The sequence below is a fragment of the Cyprinus carpio genome, chromosome B23 (genome assembly GCF_018340385.1).
Source record: "Cyprinus carpio isolate SPL01 chromosome B23, ASM1834038v1, whole genome shotgun sequence".
NCBI classification, from domain to species: Eukaryota; Metazoa; Chordata; class Actinopteri; order Cypriniformes; family Cyprinidae; genus Cyprinus; species Cyprinus carpio.
Window position 1 is genome coordinate 8,104,828 of NC_056619.1, and position 18,461 is coordinate 8,123,288.

Genomic DNA, 18,461 nt, shown 5'->3' on the forward strand with positions numbered 1-18,461 from the left:
CATCACAGAAATAAATATATTCAAATAGAAAACATTTTTTTTGTAGTAATATTTCTTTATTATTGATCAAAAATACAGCTTGGGTGAAGTTAAGAGACTTCTTTCAGGAACATTTAAAAAATCTTAATTGTTCCAAGCTTTTGATGGGTTGTATAAAATCACAATGTACACACTGTTGTCAATCCCACTGCCATGAGAGCACTACCTGCACATGAGGGATCACATGAGACATCAGCTTAAGCCCCTCCCCTCCTGCTCTGAAAACACACCTGACTGGTTCTCTCAGCTTGAGACAGCTAGCCACCATCACAGTGTTAGTTTAGCTGAAACAACAGAATACAGAGTTAACTTCTCTTGTTTTCCACCTTAAACATTATGTATGTGGTGTGACAGTTTAGGTGGTGTATATAAAGTATGTCTGGTCATTTTCAGTATGCATGTAACTTGCAGTCAGGCCCAAGTGGAATCTGCAGATTTTTTTTTTTTTTTTGCCACTGATCTTAGAGAAGAAAATGGTGCTAAAATGGGTTTAATGAAGCTACCTGGTTATCCGAATGCATTAGATACCATTATTATTACTTTACAATAAAATACATATAATAATATTTTTTTTTTACATGCACTAATGCTCAAAAGTTTAGGGTCTGTATTTTTTTTTTATTGTTTTGAAGTCTTTAAGTTCCCCAAAGATGCATTTATTTAATCAAACATACAGTCAAAACAGCAATATTGTTAAATATTATTACAGTTAAAAATGACTCATTTTTTATATATTTAAAAATATAATTTATTCCTGTTTTGAAAAAGCTGATTTTTCAATAAACATTTCTTCTTATTATTATCATTATCAATGTTGAAAATAGCTGTGCTGCTTAATGTTACAAAAATCTTTTGTAACATTATATCAGCTGAATAAAATAATTAATTTTCTTAAAAAAAAAAAAAAAAAAATCTTACTGACCCCAAACATTTGAACTGTAGTGTGGGTATCTCTCTATTTAAATAATAACCAAAAATAATTATTTATTGATACAAACATTTAATCAATAAACCTTCAAAATAATCAATAAACAATTTTGCAGAGCTTTCTGTGGAGTTTTGCAGATGCAGATTCAATGTGGGCCTGCTTAAAGATCACTTTATGGCTGTGTAAGTGCATTAGCTCTAGATTACTTTTGATTTTTTGTTATTTCGTCTATAGCATGCCACTTCTGCCCAATCTTTGGATGTGTCAGGTAGTTTTAGTGATATGCCACTCGTTTCTCACAAGTTTTGCAATATTAACAGAATGGAAAGTAGGAAAAAAGCAAAACAAGGTTTTTTGGGACGCCTCAGCCAAGCTAGTCAACATGTCATTTTCAATGGCCATTGTTAACATGAGAGTTTATGAGGCTTGTAGCGTCAGTGTGCTGGAACGTTGTGGTGTGCGTACAGAGGGCAATAAATGCTTCTAGTTTGGCCGGGGCGGCTCTCAATCCACTGTTCTCAGGTCAGTGTGTGCCAGCACTGCTCCCCGGCTCGCTGGGCCTCCGGATGGCTTCACCGTCAGCAGCATTTCATGGAGACAGTGTCCAAGGAAAACACAGCACAAGGCTTATAGTCACTAGTAAATGTCTTTTGGAAAGACGTCTCATATTCTAGGCTGTCTGTGCGACTTGATCCTATTGTAAACAATGCCTTTCCCACATGCATTACGGGAGCTTGGGTTAGGATCGGGGGAAATAATAGCACGATGGAGCAACCTCTGCAAGGGGAAACCATTCAAGATGATCCCCAAAGACTTCCGAGGGCCGTCGGCATGAAATTAAACATCTCCAATGCATGGTTGGTGACTTTAATGCTCCAAGCATATTCAGATCATTGAAGTCTATTGGAGGGCTACAGGAAAGCATGGAGGAAAAGGGATTTTGGGATTCGAGAGGGCCAAATTATCAGCTCAGGGATGGATAGATAGAGTTAATTAAGGATAAATAACCAATATACTGTCCTCATCCATGTCACATGCAACCTCTAGTGAGAAACGTTGGGTTTGTCATGTCAGTTTTAATATATACTAAGATGAAAGATTTTTATGGCACTCTATTTTCTTATAAAACTGTATTGGTTAACTCGTTTCCACTTGTAGCAACGTGTTGAGAAAGCTACTATCACTGCCATTCACGTGTTTCACTGTTCTGTTCAAGTATATAGGCTGCAACTATTTCCTTGCTCGCAATGCATGCTTCTGGAAACAAAAGCTCTCGTTTTTTTTCTTTCTCCTCTCTGGTGCATCAGATATAATGTATGATTCATTCCCGTGCCTCTCACTATAAGACATAGTGCCAAAAAACAGAATACCGGTCACCAAATTGGAAGTGGAGACGCCTCAGGCAACTGCTTCTGAGAGGTTATGGATCTTCTCAGGGAGCACAAAGCACATATCTAGTCCAGGACTCATCCAAAATGGCAGGGATCTGGTCTCAAAGCAACTTTAGGCCCTCTCTGGTGTTATTAACATGTGTCCTTGAGATTTGACGTTTGCAATATTGAGGGGGGAAGTGTGCTCCAATTTAGCTTTGACTTGGCGGTTCCTCCCAATCCTGAATCTGTCTGTCTAGCACAGGGCTTTGTATTGCAGGGTTGATCGGTGCTCTTGATGTTGTCATTTCTGAGAGAGGCTGGGAGAACTGATCGTCTGGCCATGCATTGTTTTTGATGAAAACGAGATCTTTCAGGGTTTGATTTGTACAGGTTGCACAAGGGTTTATTGGTTTTTCAACCATGTTTGTTCTTAAAAGAGGCCGAGAAATGGCATGCCCAAAGTATGATATTTATTGGCAAGTATGTAAATAAAATATCTATTAAAAATCCATCTGCTTGCGTTCAACAGACGTATGGACTGACGTGATGCTTCTTATTCACTCAACCATATGTGGTTAAACAGAAATAGACATTCTACCATAACAAAACAGACCAAATCGCATGTATATAGAGCGTACTGCAATGCAACATAACTATATTAAAAAAGAAAAGCTCTGGTATTGATGTTTTAAAAAGCAATGAAAGGTTTCTACTTCTGCTGTTTAGGTTGTATGTTGTGAAGTGTGTGCATCGTAACACTGCTTCCCCAGCATATGTCCTTGGCTTAACTGAGTTTATGTGTGGTCCACCCAAAGTGTAACAGAGTATGGTGTATAAAAAAAAAATCTGTTTAGTAATATTCTGTGGAAAAAAAAAGATTGTAATGTTTTCTATAAAAAAAAAATCATTCATATAAATATTTGTTTTTACTTTTTTAATAAAGTTGCACCTTATGACTGGTTGTGCGTTGATTATTCTGCTGCAGTATATCATGAATGCTTATGATTATTGAAGTATTAGATATTTAAAAGGCTTTTGTTAAAAGTCCTTTTCTGCCATGGAATAAAAAAATGTAATAAAAAGTGTCTTTTTATCTCACAATTCAACATTTATAATCAGAAATGTGAAATAAAAACTTACCTTATTTATTTATTTTCTATGCTGAAAAAAATACTAATAAAAAATGTGAGAATAAAGTTAAATTTTTTTTTTTTTTTATCAGTAACTGTTAAGTGTCATTTGTGAGATATAAACTGAGAACTGTGTGGAAAAGGGTCAGAACTGTGAAATTTAGTCGCAATTACCTGTTATTTTTCTATTATGTGCTGGAAACAGGCTTCAATTGTAATCAGTTTATAAGGTAGGAGAATATATTATTAAGTCTTTGAAAACTGCTGTTAAATGATTATTTATTGCACAAACTCATGCATGTCTAAAAGGTCCACAGAACATGCATCAAATCAAATATGAAGATCTTTACTTTTATGTGAAAACTGAATGCGGTTTTGAAAACTATGAGGAAATAGCTGAAAAACAACAACAGCTAAACTGCTCGACTTTGCTGGTCTTGGCTGGTTTCAGAAGGTCTGACGGTCTGACGGTCTGAAACCCCTTTAAACAGCCTGCTCGCACTGACAGGCCAACTTCAACCAGCAAACCAGTTCAGGCTGGTTTGAGATGTTTTTTTTTTTTTTTTTTTCAGAAAGCTAAGCTCGCATAAATACTCATTAAAATCATTTCTCACTCATTTGTGTATGCTTATGCGTTCGACGAGTGAGTTATTTCATGATTTGCTTCGCCGTTCAAGCTGTGAAACAATTCGTTTTAGAAAGTGCGTCAATTTTTACCGGTGTTTTTTTTCTCTCTTCCTCTTTCTGTACCGGCCGGCAAACCATCGAGACACACCTCCTAAACTCAAGAGAAAAACCATTCCGACGTTTCCCGAGCGACCAATCAGCTGCAGATCTGCGATGGCCGCGTGCCTAAATGGAATGTTTATGTCCGCCGAGAGCCAATCAGAATCAATGAGGGGCGGGGCCGAGCGAATCTCGCCTGGCTGCACGAGCAGGATAGAGTGGGCGTGGCGTCAGGCTCGGCGAGAGAGAAAAGCAAAACAATCATTTTTATCCCCTCTTACCGGCTGCTTTTAGGGTCCGTAGTGAAATACACTCTCGACAGGGAGTCGTAGTCCACGCAATACTGTTAAATGCATCTTATCCCGCTCAGCACTAAAATCGACCGAGCGCTGGTGGTTTTGCTTTAGTCAGATTTGATCCAGTGTGAGAATGACTTCCAAGCGGCTCCTCGAGCAGCCTCGAGCCGGCGACAGCACGCGTGAGGGGGGCGAGCCTGTCACCGGGAGAGCGTTCAAAACACACGCGCCGGACGAAGGTGCTTTAAGGAACTCTGGCAAGGAAATCTCTCCAAATGGACATTATTATACCCCAACGAGAGAGAGGCACTACATTCATAAGAAAGTAAGTGATGCATGCTCAGTTAACGTTTGGCATACGCTCACCTTCTGGGGTTTTGACAGTTGTACGCTGGCAGCTCTGCTTTTCGATTAAAACTCAAGTTTGAGGAGTGAATGCAGTCTCATTTAATCGTTGTACTGTTGTCTGTGTTAGTGAAGCGAGGCGGTAACTGTGTTGCACGTAGTTTAAGATGGCGACTTAACTTGCACGTTCAAAGTTTAAACGAAAACAAAAAAGCAGGGGGTTGGTACGTTTAACCGATTCACCCCTCCCCCATAGAGTCTCCAACGCGAGCTGAAGCCGGTGGAAGGGCTTGTTTTCACGGGAACACCGTTTAATGTTTCCTCTCAGCGGCGAATGATGCCTTTCGATGATATTTACCGATTAAAAACGAGTGTTTCCATGCGTAACTTACGCTGTGGTTTGGAAAACAGGTATATTATTATGTTAACAGTTGGTTTATGCATCGTATATGGATGAAGTAACCATGTGAATCGTTAATTTCTTTTTAAAACACGAGCGTTGGGTTTAGAAGTGCGTTTAAATTGGCTGGCTGTGTGGCGTGCAGGAGTGCGTGACACGCCCCCTTCCGTGATGACGCGTCTGATGTGAACGTGCGCTTGACCGACGCGAGCTGTGCGGGGAACTCAGGGCCTGTAATGCAGCTCGTGCATGATTGCAATGTTATGGGGGCGTGAGTGCATTTTACTGAATCCCATTTAAGCGGTCAGGAAGTATAACATATGTGATTTTTTTAAGATTGCTGGTGTTTTTCTTTAATAAAAGTGCTTGTTATTAGAGGTGTGCAGTTCAATAACTCATTATTTAATATGGCACATCAGGTAGACAATTATATTACCAACTGATAGGGTGCTTCATTAATTGAAAAAGAAATGTCAAATTTAATCTTCGCCCCTAGTTTTTGGATAAAGAACAATCAGTTTTGAAGTTTTGTTGCTTTTAGTCCACTTCTGTTAGCTTTGAGCATAAATATTTATTTTGCATACAACAGTGGCTTATGGGAATAGTGATATATTAAATTAATCACAATTCATTTTGTGATTCCAAAGGTCTCAAAATCTGCATGTCTATCAAGAAAAAACAACAGTGGGTGAGGGGTGAAATATGATTTCAGTTTACATATTTATTGTATGTGTTTTTGTAGCATTTCAATTTAGATCAGAGCTAGATTATGTTGGTATATTAATAATAATTTATTAATTTAAATGGTTTTGAGTCATCTTGCGGCCCCCTTGGAAGTTTGCTGAGACTCCCTGCCATAGATCATCTCTGTTTACACTTTAATTTTAGTTCAGTTTTAGTCATTTTTTTTGTGTGTTTTTGTCATTTTTTATACGTTTTTTTTTAAATGTCTTTATAGTTTTTATTAATTTTTATTTATTAGTTTTAGTTATTTTAAGTTAAACTAAACAAATATGAGAAATATTTAATTGGCAACTAGCAGAAATAAATTAATAAGTTATCAAATAAATCATTTAGTTTTTTTTTTTTTCGTGTTTATTTTGTCAAGTAACATAATTTTTTTTTTTATGGCTTTAGTTTTACTAAACCGCAATAACCCTGTCTTAAGATGCATTTAAGATCTTAAGTGCATTGAAAATGCACAGTCTTTTCTCTCCAGGAAAATGGATCAAAATTATTGATGACTCATCTTGGACTATCCAAAGTTTTAAATGTTCTCCAGAAAGAGCATGTCCCTAATACCACCTCTTACTGACTAGCAGAAGCAAATCATGATTCACATTTGGCTTTTTAAAGAAGGGACAGGCCCTTCAACATGTCCTGTTCCAACTTTCTGTTTTAAGAGGTCAACATGGAGAGAAAATTATGCTTGTCAAACATAACATCCATCATAAATAATATAACCAAAATAATATTACTATGCTATTACTAACAATTACTAACAGAACTGAATTGATTCATTTCCTTTGGACACATGTCGTATAACTGATAAATCTTGTGTTCTCAGTTTGCATGTGGCAGAGAGGAGGACGAACAGAGCTCAGGTGGGGTCCTTAAACATGGCTGCCCTGCTAATCGCCTGATCCTGAATGGCTTCAGGCTACAAGACCAAACCCACATGGAGGCCCGGAGCCCAGTGAGAGGGCCAGGGGAGCCAGGGTGTCGCCTGCCGTCTCCCGAGACACCGCGCCCGCACATGTCCTCCATCATCCCTGTCCCACATGACAGGTCAGTTCTGATAGCTGTCGCCAAACTCATCCCATCACTATAGAGAGCACTGTGCAGATGACACAGTTTGGGTGATATAGTAGTTATATTAATGCATTTAAAGCATTCAGTGTGTGTCGTATGCAAATACACTAGTCAAAAGTTTGGGCACTTTTACTAAGTTTGTTTTTCATGAACTTTTAAACAGTTTAAGCTATAGTTTTTTTTCTTAAACTCATTCCCAGATTGTACCTTGTGAAGTTAGTAAATAACTTTAAATTTTTTTGCTCACGTCATACTTTCAGAATTTTTATTTGTGCTTTTAATTTTAATTTGTGCTAGTAATTTTGTATTGTTTCAAAAAGTGGACAGTCACGGCAGTTGGATTCTGGAAGTAAAAACTAATTTCATCGTCTCCATATGGAAACCCATTCATTTGCATTATTTGTGTTTAACAGCTGTGGGGAAAAACTACACTACCCATGATGCTGTACAGAAATCCCACCAATCAGAGAGTCTTGATGAGAAGATTGTGCCGAAAAAGCTCTGCAGGGAAAAGCTCTGCTGTCAATACACTTAAATATTAGTATACTGTATATATAAGCACATTTTGCAGTAAACTTAAAATATAAATAGTTTCATATTTGTCCATCATTCTTAAATTGATTGTTATTTGCAATGCTTCATGGGATTGTAGTTCTTTCCGTCACTAAGCCGTTAAGTACACAGTCTTGTACCTTTGTCTTTTTCAAATGCATTGTTTTTTCAGATGAATGTTTGAAATGTTGTGTTTTCCCTTTAGTTTATGGTAACGCTTTAACGAAGACTGAAAAAGTGTGCAGGCACTAATGCATTAATGAGTAGGTGTGTCCAAACTTTTGAATGGCAGTAAAGATTGTTATAGTTATTCACATGCTGTAGAGTAAGTTAAGCTGTGTTGAATTCATGCACACCAGGCCTGAGGGAAACATTAAAGACATGTCTTACAGAAGTCATAGATCTTCATCGATTGTCAAGTTCCTTGCTAGGTTTAATGGCTCAGTCTGTTTAAAAGTGAAATGAAGTGTTGCTTGATCAGACATGTTTTAATCTGTCATTCCACTCGCTTGCATTCAGTTGCTTACAAGCCTTTATGGTCAACTTCATTAACTTAAGTTCTCAAATCATTCTTAAGACAAACGTTACATTGAGTGTCTTGTAGCCAGTGGCTTTTTCACTGCTAAAGTGACTGAAGCTTGGGGCCGAAAGGTCAAGTTAAGTTTTTATATGTGCACAAACCATCATCAGCATTGAAAAATAGGTCAGTTTTGAATTGATGTGGGTGCGTGGGATGCTTTTCTGAGTTTGACTTGACAATGTATTTGTGTGTTTTTAAATAAATATGCTGCTATAGCAAGTTCAGGCAACTTACTTTGACTTTATATTTACAATAAGGCTTTTATAATGCTCACTGAATTTATGAGTTAGCACTCAGTAGATGTTCATATAGTCTTTTCTGAGCAAGTTTCCTGAACACTCCCCCTGTCTGCCATTGGTTAGCTAAGCAGATAGCCCCGCCCCTAACTTACGCCATTGGTTGAGCTGTTGCTGTGTCAGACTGGTCAAGATAGTTAAACAAACAGAGCAATGTTTTGATAGCACCACAAACCCTGCATATTAAACTAGAATAGAAGTACTTTAAAATAAAAAACTGATACTTGTTAGCTTTCATTTACATTTTTTATTTTTAAAAGTAGTTTTATTGTGCCACTTATTATTCTGTCAATAGAAAGTATTGCAGCAATAACTGTGAAGCTACAGTTGTGGCTTTGTGTTTCTACATTATCAGTGTGGCCTAGATTTTAATTTTAAATGATACCTGGATCTCATGCTCCCTAAGGGTTTGTAAATTTATGCAAAACTCTCAGATATGCAGGCAAATGGCTCGTCCCTTCACTGCAGTGTTACAGTGAGAAAAGCCGATGTTTGTCAGATAAATCCAACACCTGTCGTATTTTATGACCACTCCATAACTCTTTTATTCACCTGCGGCGCTCTTTTTCCTGCTGTACATCTGACACATTGCCGTCTTTTATGTGTGTTTATATGTGCTTGGCAAGTATCTCAAGGTTTTATGGTCCAGAGAAGAAATTACTGTACATAACAGTACAATTATTATATGTATATTAATATGAAATGTTCAGTTAATTGTCTACAATGGTTTTAATTTAGCAAACAACAAAGAAAAATAATAAAAAATAAGAACAAAAAGAGGTAAAAAGTGCCACTTATCTATCAATATCATGCATTAATAAGAATAATAATATAAAGACTTTTGCTTGTAAAATTATACAAAACACTACAGCAAAGCAGAACCATTAATGAAATATAATATATTGGTTTTGGAGCCAGTTCTTTCATTTTTTGTATGACGATCTTGCCCAATAATGTAATCAACTGCTTTTTTTGGCCATTGAACTAAATCTCAATTAGTTACACCCAGTTGTAAATTGTTATAGGCTCTGTTGTATTGTACACAGAGTGCAGTCACTATGCATTGTACTCATGCGAAGTTATTTTTGTTGACTGCAGGAACTGCAACACCTTTTTGCAAATGTGATGCCATTCAGACTAGTACTTGAAGAATTAGACGCTGTTGACATTTAGGGCTGCCTTTAGATTCTCGGTCAGACAGGCAAAATTGCATTTGAAATGAGTGGGAGAAACTATAATAATTTAGTGTGTTTGCACTTACATGTGTTCAGGAGTTAAGGACTGGTGACCATACACTTCTTGAGTAGCTCTACACACATTAGTCTTTCATTGACATGTCCAGGCTTGCCTGACAAATCAGTAAAAAGTCACTGCTTTACGCTGTGGCTGATAGGTCACACTGGCAACAAGTCTATGCTTGAATCTATTCTTCTCTTATCAGCGTTCATCTAAAGTAAACTGAGAGACAAAAGCCAAGGTGGAAGGTAGAAAGTCCAGCAGGTTGAAGGCCTCGCTTTTTGAGTTTGTCTTGTACCTGCTTGTGCAAGCCTTTGAGGCTGCATCTGCATTAATCCGGATACATTTGAAAATGGCGTTTTCATTTTAAAAAGCTCTCCGTCCACACTAGCGTTTTCAAGCATTTTCCAAAAGTGGCTCATAGACACTGAAACATCAGAAAACGTTAAATTTGCTTTCTGCGCATGCGTACAGCCTCAAAAAAGCTCACTGGCGATGAAACACAAGGAATATGTCACGTTGACGTTTTCATGTAGTTTTTCTGACAGGATTATTTTATTTCCGAAAATAACTCACCATTCACTGACGCATCCTGGAACTCATAAAAAAACGATGTAGCGCTGCAAAATGATTAATCGCGATTAATCACATTCAAAATAAAAGTTTGTGTTTACTTACATAGTACTATATATGTGTGTATGTGTATATTTATTATGTATATATAAAAACACAGATATATGTACATATTTTAAGAAATATATTTATACTTGTATATAATTTATATAAATGTAAATATTTTATATGTAAATCTAACATATTTTCCTTAATATATACATGTATGTGTGTGTATTTATATATACATAATATATATACACCGTACACAAACACATATAGCATGTAAACAAACTTTTGTATCCGATTAATCACGATTAATCATTTGCAGCCCTAAAATGTTGAAGGATGCCTAATTATTGGATTGGACAAAATTACACAAAATTGGATCAAAAAGATGCTCAATTAACTACATCTCGATTTCTGAGGTGATAGGCTGCATGACAATGCATATGAATATTGTTTCACATGCTAATTTTATATACTACCCTTCAAAAGTCAGTAAGATTTCTACTTTTATTGATCAAAGATGCATTAAACTGATCAAAAGTGACAATAAGGAAATTTGTAATGTTACAAAAAAATTATATTTCTAATATTTTTTTTTTAAACTTTCAATTCATCAAAGAATTCTGAACAAAAACAAATGTTATTCTTTATTACGCACTGTGTCAAGTATACTTGGACTGAAGACTGTAGACTAAAGTCTGTAGCAGAGCGCAATTGAGAGTTGTGTTTTTGTGTGAATTATGATCATTACTTTCTTTATATTTAATCACACTTATAGCCACGTTAAACTGATTTGCGGTGTGTTTACAGAAGAGGTCACCGCATCTGTAGTTCCAGCTGACTGACTTTGTCACACTGAAACCTCTCAGTGGGTCATAACCTCTGCTCTCAGAATCTATGGGGTCAAAGGCCCCCTCATATGAGAGCCACAGGCATGACTCATGTGTTCACGTCAACCAGCACGTATCTCACGCTGGCCAGCCAGCAAGCTATTAAAATCTGAAGGGTGAGTGGAAGGCATTCCTTCGTCCATCTATAACTCTTCTACAGCGTTCCTTTGGCTTGCCCAAGCGCACAAAGCTTAGGGTGAAACTGTGACCGCTTGAGAACGACAGACGCCCTTGTGCCTCAACTTGATACATTTGCTGTAATTAACATCTGTTAAGGCTCGTTGTGTTGATATTATCAGAAGCCACAACAGATAACAGTGCGAGCGGCGTGCTCATCATGACTCATGTTACGTAGCAGAGGATGGGTGTCTATGAAACTGAAGAGAGGAACCAAAACTTTCAGATGATATTTGAGGGGACGCGCTTCAGATGCTTGCAGTTTAATTGGCTGCTTTGTTTCACATATGAAAAAGAGAAACAGAAGATTGAGGACTCATCGTATTTTTAGTTCTTTCCCTCTGATATGATCTTATGAAGGGTACTGAGAAAGTACCACATTTAGGCCTTGTTTACACCTGGGTTTGAAGTCAGTTTGAAATCAGCCTATTTAACTTTCTTTTAACTTTGTTTGTGTGACTTTTTTTTATTTTAGCTATGTGAACTTTATTAAAAATACATAGCTTGATCTTCCTCTGAAATATCTTTCCTTAACCTCTGACATCATCAGGCCACTCGGGCTATTGTTGTATTGTTTTACAACAACCACCAGGTTGGTAGTTATTTGTTCTTATTTATGAAGGAAGAAAATGTTGTGTTTTTTGTTGTATATTGTGTGATTTGTTGGAAGAATTTTTCATTGACTCTAACACTTATATATCATGATCTGATCATAAATGGTCAGTCATAGCAAACTGACTCATCACATGCCTCACCACATGATTGGATTTCATTGTGATTTTCTAGGGAAGGGACTCCAATTTCATGACTACATACTGTCTATAGCAAGTCATGTCAGTCATACTGAACATATTCCAAAAGGTTTTCTTCTTGTTATATATACAGTATATATATATATATATATATATATATATATATATATATATATATATATATATATATATATATATATATATATATATATAGCAGTCTTTTTTAGTCGTACAATCACCTTTGCCATCATCTAACATCCACTTAAGATGAATCTTTAAATAGACTATTAATTTAATAACACTTGTTATCAAAAAAATGTTGTTATGCTAAAATTTCTATGCTAAAAAAATATTTTTAGCGTTTTTAGTGGTGCTTTCTGTATTAATTTAGACTAAATAGTATAACATTTTAATATCAGATGTCCTTATAGTATTTTGAAATTATTCTTCTATAGCAGTTTTACTTGTAAAAATGTATTTTACAGTTAGTGGTGCAATTTAATTTAATATAGAAATTTAAAGGGATATTTCACCCAAAAATGAAAATTCTGTCATTAATTACTCACCCTCATGTCGTTCAAAACTCGTGAGGACCTTTGTTCATCTTCGGAACACATATTAAGATATTTCTGATGAAAGGTCTTACAGGTTTGGAACGACACAAGGGTGAATAATTAATGACAGAATTTTTATTTTTGGTTGAACAATCCCTTTAATATAGAAATTGTCTGAACCTTAGTTCCTGTCCAAGTAAAATAAGGATTAGAACAAGCAGATTTTAAAGAGATAGTTCAACTAAACATGAAAATGCTTTCATTAATTGCTCACCCTCGTGTCGTTCCAAATCTGTAAGACCTTTGTTCATCTTCAGAACACAAATTAAGATATTTTTGATGAAATCTGAGAGCTTTGTGACTTGCTGAATAGACAGCAACGCAACTACCATGTTCAAGGCCCAGAAAGGTTGCAAGGACATCATTAAAATAGTTCATGTGACATCAGTGGTTCAACCTTAATTTTACGAAGCTACGAGAATATTTTTTGTGTGCAAATAAAAGAAAAATAATGACTTAATTCAAAAATGTTTTTTCTTCTATGTCAGTCTTTGCGGCGCATTCACAAAGAGCACCATGATGAAAGCTCCCGGATTTCACCAAAAAATATCAAAATTTGTGTCCCAAAGGTGAACGAAGGTGGACCATCTGAAAAATCATTATTATTCTGTTATTTTGTATTGCTCGTTTAGTTTTTTTTATAATAGCGGATACCTGCACAACTAATGCTGCCCGAGGGAATCGCTTAGTACTTTTAAAGCAGTGTTTTCTGGTACCAAACTTACCAAATGCAGCTTTGAAGCTTTTGTGGTCCAAAATGAGGCTGTGGCCACAATTGTGAAATTTCTGGCAGACATAAATTCAGCACCAGACGCCAGCTCTGACCCCAGACATCAGCATGGTACGTCCAGAGTGCACGGACAGCGAGCAAGTGTGCAAGAAAAAATGACAGAACCAAAAACAAGTTTGTTTTTTCTACCAGACCTGAACTCTTGTTGAGGAATGCTGGTTGTGGACTCGTTGTTTGTCTGTAGGGAGACGAAGAGCCAGTTAATCAAATGTTTTTACTGGCTGTACTCCCTCGATTGCCCTAAGCTATGCTGTTTACTTTTTTGATTATAGTTTTCATTTGTTATTTTGCTCATATTTTGCTCGTCATTATAGCTCCTTCGCAGATTGTGGTGTGCCGCACCAAGTGAAGAAATTTAGCCTCCTTTTGTATCCAACAGCTTGTGTGTATTTTGCTCCTGGGCATGTTGATCATTATTTTATGGAAGTTATTTATGAGTCTTTCTTATGAGATCTTTCTGATCAAGAGGTGCAAAGAATTTGTTTTACTGATATTTATCCTTATGAAATGAGTCTATTATGTGCATGTGTGGATAACTTTCCAGATTTTACTGCTCCCGGCCCAGCTGTAAATTGTCATTGCATGATGATTCTTGGATTTTCGGTTCTTGATAGATTCAATAGAAAGGCAGGAACTGGACGAGAGCACCGTTGAGGCTCTTTCTCTTCTTTACCATTCACACACCCACATCTTACATAATCATTAGAAGAATTCCCGACTTTTTCTTGGGAATAAATGGCAGCCTACTCTGACTTCTAAATACAGCTAGATCTCTCCCTTTTTTTCTCTCAGTTCCCCCTTTACCAGATAAATCCTGTCATGCTTCCAGCAGCCTCTCCAAAACCTCTGCAGTGTCATAAAGAACCCGGGCGATTTGAGTTTGGTTTTCCATGACGCTTAGGAAATCATGTGCTCTTTGATATGTTTAGCCTTGGGCAAAAATTTTAGAAAATTGATGAGATCTTAGTATTTTTATGCTTTATCCTCAACTCTGCAGTGACCCATTGGCCTCTACTCTTTGCTCCGGGTCATGGCACCAGATCCAGCTCTAAATCCCTACAATATGAGAGCCCTGTTCCAGGATCAAGGCTGCTTCACTGTATTAAACTGCTGTCACTCATTCAAACCCACACACTCACACAAAGATTACTTTAATCCTTGTAAAATAATTTCTGCTTTCAAAAAGAGTTAAATTTACCATAAGTCACGTCAACATAAAGCAGGGAAAAAACAGACAGAATCTTATAGCATTTATTTTAGGTGTTGCTCCATTTTCTGTTCTCTTATGGTTTCAGATCTACTCTGAAATGGTTTTAGCATGATCAGTGCTTAAAATTAATCCAGGATTGAGTTTTATCTTGAATAATAGTTGACGTAAACTTTCTTGCAATGGGTATTCTGCTTTGTTTTTTACTGAAGAAATATTTTGGGTAAGTTGACAGTATTTGAAAAACATGAAAATGAATTGTGATCAGATCATGGATTACTGAAAAAAAATGTGATATGATATTCTTGCAATATCGCCCATCCTACTAACATGCATATTGAGTGTGAGTGTTTTAGCGTGTGAATTTGCCCTATTCACTTCCATTGTAAGTACCTCACAGTTATTCATATTTACAAATGTAAATTAATTTTTGTGGTATTTATGTCACAAATCCTGCTGGTTGCGCTTGACTTGTACTGAAACTGGAATATTCCTTCATGTTGTTTCTGCTAGCATTAAACGTGCATTGTTGCGCTTACTCAGCACTGACCCCCTCACCTTTAAAGACTGTGGTCCATTGTCGAGTTTGGAACAAGTCAGGGTGGTTTTGCTGGTTTCCGCTTCCACTGTTTGCTTTATCTCCTGCCTGTTCGCATTTGCTCTACAGTAAACATTAGGCTGCTGTCTTGTGATCCCGGCAAACTACATTATGCACACAAACACACTTAAATACACTCTCTAGCTCTCTGCTGAGTTCCTAGAAAATGCTAGCGGTATTTACGGCCGCACCCAGTGTGGTGGATTTAGAGAGGCTGAGCGGCGGCCTCTTCGCCTGAACCACAGGGTCCAAATAAAACCTTGAAACAAAACTAGACTACACTGCAGCGTGACTTGTGCGCCAGGGCCTTGGATTGAGGGTCAAGGTCTACTGTGTAGGTGGACCAAACCATGAATGAACTACTTGAAATCATCTAGTGCAGTGGTTCTCAACCTTTTTTGGGCCAGCGCCCCCCTACCCATTATCCATTATTTTTTTTGTTTTTTTGAATATATTGAATTCCCTTTTTTTCTGACATAGGGCCCTATTTTAACGATCTAAGCGCATGGTCTTAAGCGCACGACACAGGTGCACTCAAGGCACATCCAAATCCACTTTTGCTAGTATAACGACAGGAAAAACGGTCTGCGCTAACGGCGTGTGGTCTAAAAGGGTTGTCCCTATTCTCTTAATGAGTAATGGGTGTGTTTTTGGGCATAACGTGCAATAAACCAATCAGAGTCTCATCTCCCACTTCCTTTAAGAGCGAGTTAAGAGAGGATTCGCTATTTAAATGGCAGAATTTTAAGGTACACAGACTGACCGCATCTCCAGAGAGCAAACGGATCTGCTCATGTGCGAGCATATAGGTAGGCTAATTCTGATACACGCAATGACTATCCATTATGACATGTATGACATTTTTATATTTCTGTAGCCTACACAATAATATTCTTTTACACTGTAATCCTTTAATTTTTTATATTTGGCATGTTTGTGTGCTGCTGCACGTCCCTGTGTGTAATAAGCAAAATGAACGCGCGTTGTGGACCTGCCCAGAGGCGCATTTTCGACTAACACGCTCTTTAAATAACAAAAAAATAAATATTGCGCCATTGACTTTAGAATTGAGACCAGGTTCGAGTTGTTCTATGGCGCAGTCTATTTTCAGTTCCTCAAAATAGCAATGCACCAACAATGCAACTGAACACACCTCTTTTTTTAGAACAGCATGCCCATGGGCGCACAAATGCGCGCAAATTTATGCATTTTAATAAACACATGATAGGTAGAAATTGATAGCCTGAATGCACTGTAAGTCACTTTGGATAAAAGCGTCTGCTAAATGCATAAATGCATAAAATAAATTCCACATTTACACATGCAAATGGAAGAAATGTAAACCCTACTTTACTATATTTCATAAATCTTGTGAGAATATTTCAAAGTTTGCTTACAAATACTTTTAAGAAAAATAAGTACAACTCTAATTCTAGAAAAGTTAGCATGTTTTGTAAAATGCTAAAATCTGTGATTTGGTAATTCTATTTAACTTTTATTTGATTGACAAAATACAAAGAATAGATTTCCAAAGTTTTCACTGACCAACTTAAATGTATTTTGTAAATATAAACAAATTTTTATTTTGAAGTCTGCAACAGACTCCAAAAAAGTTTGGATAGAGGCAAAAGAAAAATTAAAAGGATATAGAATAACCAAATAAATTGTTTTTAAAGTTCACAGCAAGAAAGTGAATTAATAATAGGTGAGGGTATCATGTTTGGGTAAAAAAGGAGCTTCTCAGTCTTTGCAAGCAAAGCTGGGTCATGGCTCAAATTTTGTTTATATTAACTAAACAATTAAGTCTGCCAGTGAAAACATTGGAATTTGTTTCTTTGTACTTCAGCCAATTAAATAAAGGTTAAAAATAACAAACGTCAATTAAATTTCAAAACTTGCTTTTTTTGTCAGTGTGGTGTGCCAGCTATAATAATAAGAAGAAATGTTTATTAAGCAGCAATCATGTGACAGTGTAAGCTGGAGCAGTGAAGCTTTTCATGAGAGTAAAACACATTTTAAAATATATTCAAATAGAAAGCTTTTTTTTTTCCAAATGGTAGATTTACTGTTTTTACTGTATTTTTTAAACAAACAAATGCAACCTTTTTTAATGGTAGTGTATATTATAGGCTGTATTTTATTTATAATATATATTTTAAAAGCATGTATTTTAACCCCAGATATAACAGCCCACATTAGCCCATACATAATTTTATATATATATATATATATATATATATATATATATATATATATATATATATATATATATATATATATATATATATATATATATATATATATATGTATGTGTTTGTATGTATGTAGTATAATATAATCTGTAAATATGATATATAAAAGATATATATATATACAGTGACAAAACTGGAACAATAAAGACAAAATTGTTCTGTTTGCCGTGTCAAGAAATCTGTAAATTATTGGAGACAAAACTACAGAATTATTGGGTGATTCAACACAAAGATGTTTTACCAGCTAAGAAGATCAGCACTTTCAGAGTTTCATCTCCCTATCCAATGTGAGCATAAGTATTGGAACAGTTGCCTCACAGGTCTTTCTAAGTGTTCAGCTGTGTCCTGTTGCATTAATTCTTCAGATATTAAAAGCAGGGAATGTGTCTTATCAGTTATATCCATTGCTTCTGCATTCTAAGTCTTGCATTCGATGATGACACACACACAAACCAGGATGAAGACGAGGAAGCCAACTCTGAAAGAAAAGTAAGCAATTTGGATGCTAAAAGAAAAGAGGAAGTCAATTAGAATTATAGGAAAACAAAGGGCATGGAGAAATCAAGAGTTTGGAAACTACAGGCAACATCAGCAACCAACGATGACCTGATCGGCTGAGAAAAAAAAACAGTAGTTGATGACAATTGAATCATAAAAGCTGTGAAAATGAACCCTAAAATACATGCCTGTAAAATCACCAACAACCTCCAGAAATCTGGGGTGATGCTCTGTCAATCTACAGTCCGCAGGAGAATTTGACACAGAATTACAGAAGCTACACAGCAAGATGCAGACCTCTGATCAGCACCAAAAATAGAAAGGCACGATTCTTCACAAATGTGAGCCA

General features: G+C 36.4%; 1 protein-coding gene across 2 annotated transcripts in view; it reads left to right on the forward strand.

The window, feature by feature from the left end:
* The first annotated feature begins 4,399 nt into the window (after positions 1-4,399).
* The window catches only part of LOC109111684 (zinc finger protein 704-like), a 60,029-nt gene continuing 45,967 nt past the window's right edge, over positions 4,400-18,461 (forward strand). The window contains exons 1-2 of one of the 2 annotated variants that reach the window (XM_042751056.1): positions 4,400-4,817; positions 6,805-7,025. In XM_042751056.1, coding sequence (XP_042606990.1) covers positions 4,626-4,817; positions 6,805-7,025 — 413 coding nt within the window. In that variant the 5' untranslated portion in view covers positions 4,400-4,625. The remainder of the gene's footprint in view (positions 4,818-6,804; positions 7,026-18,461) is intronic. The other variant, XM_042751057.1, reaches the window with a different exon arrangement.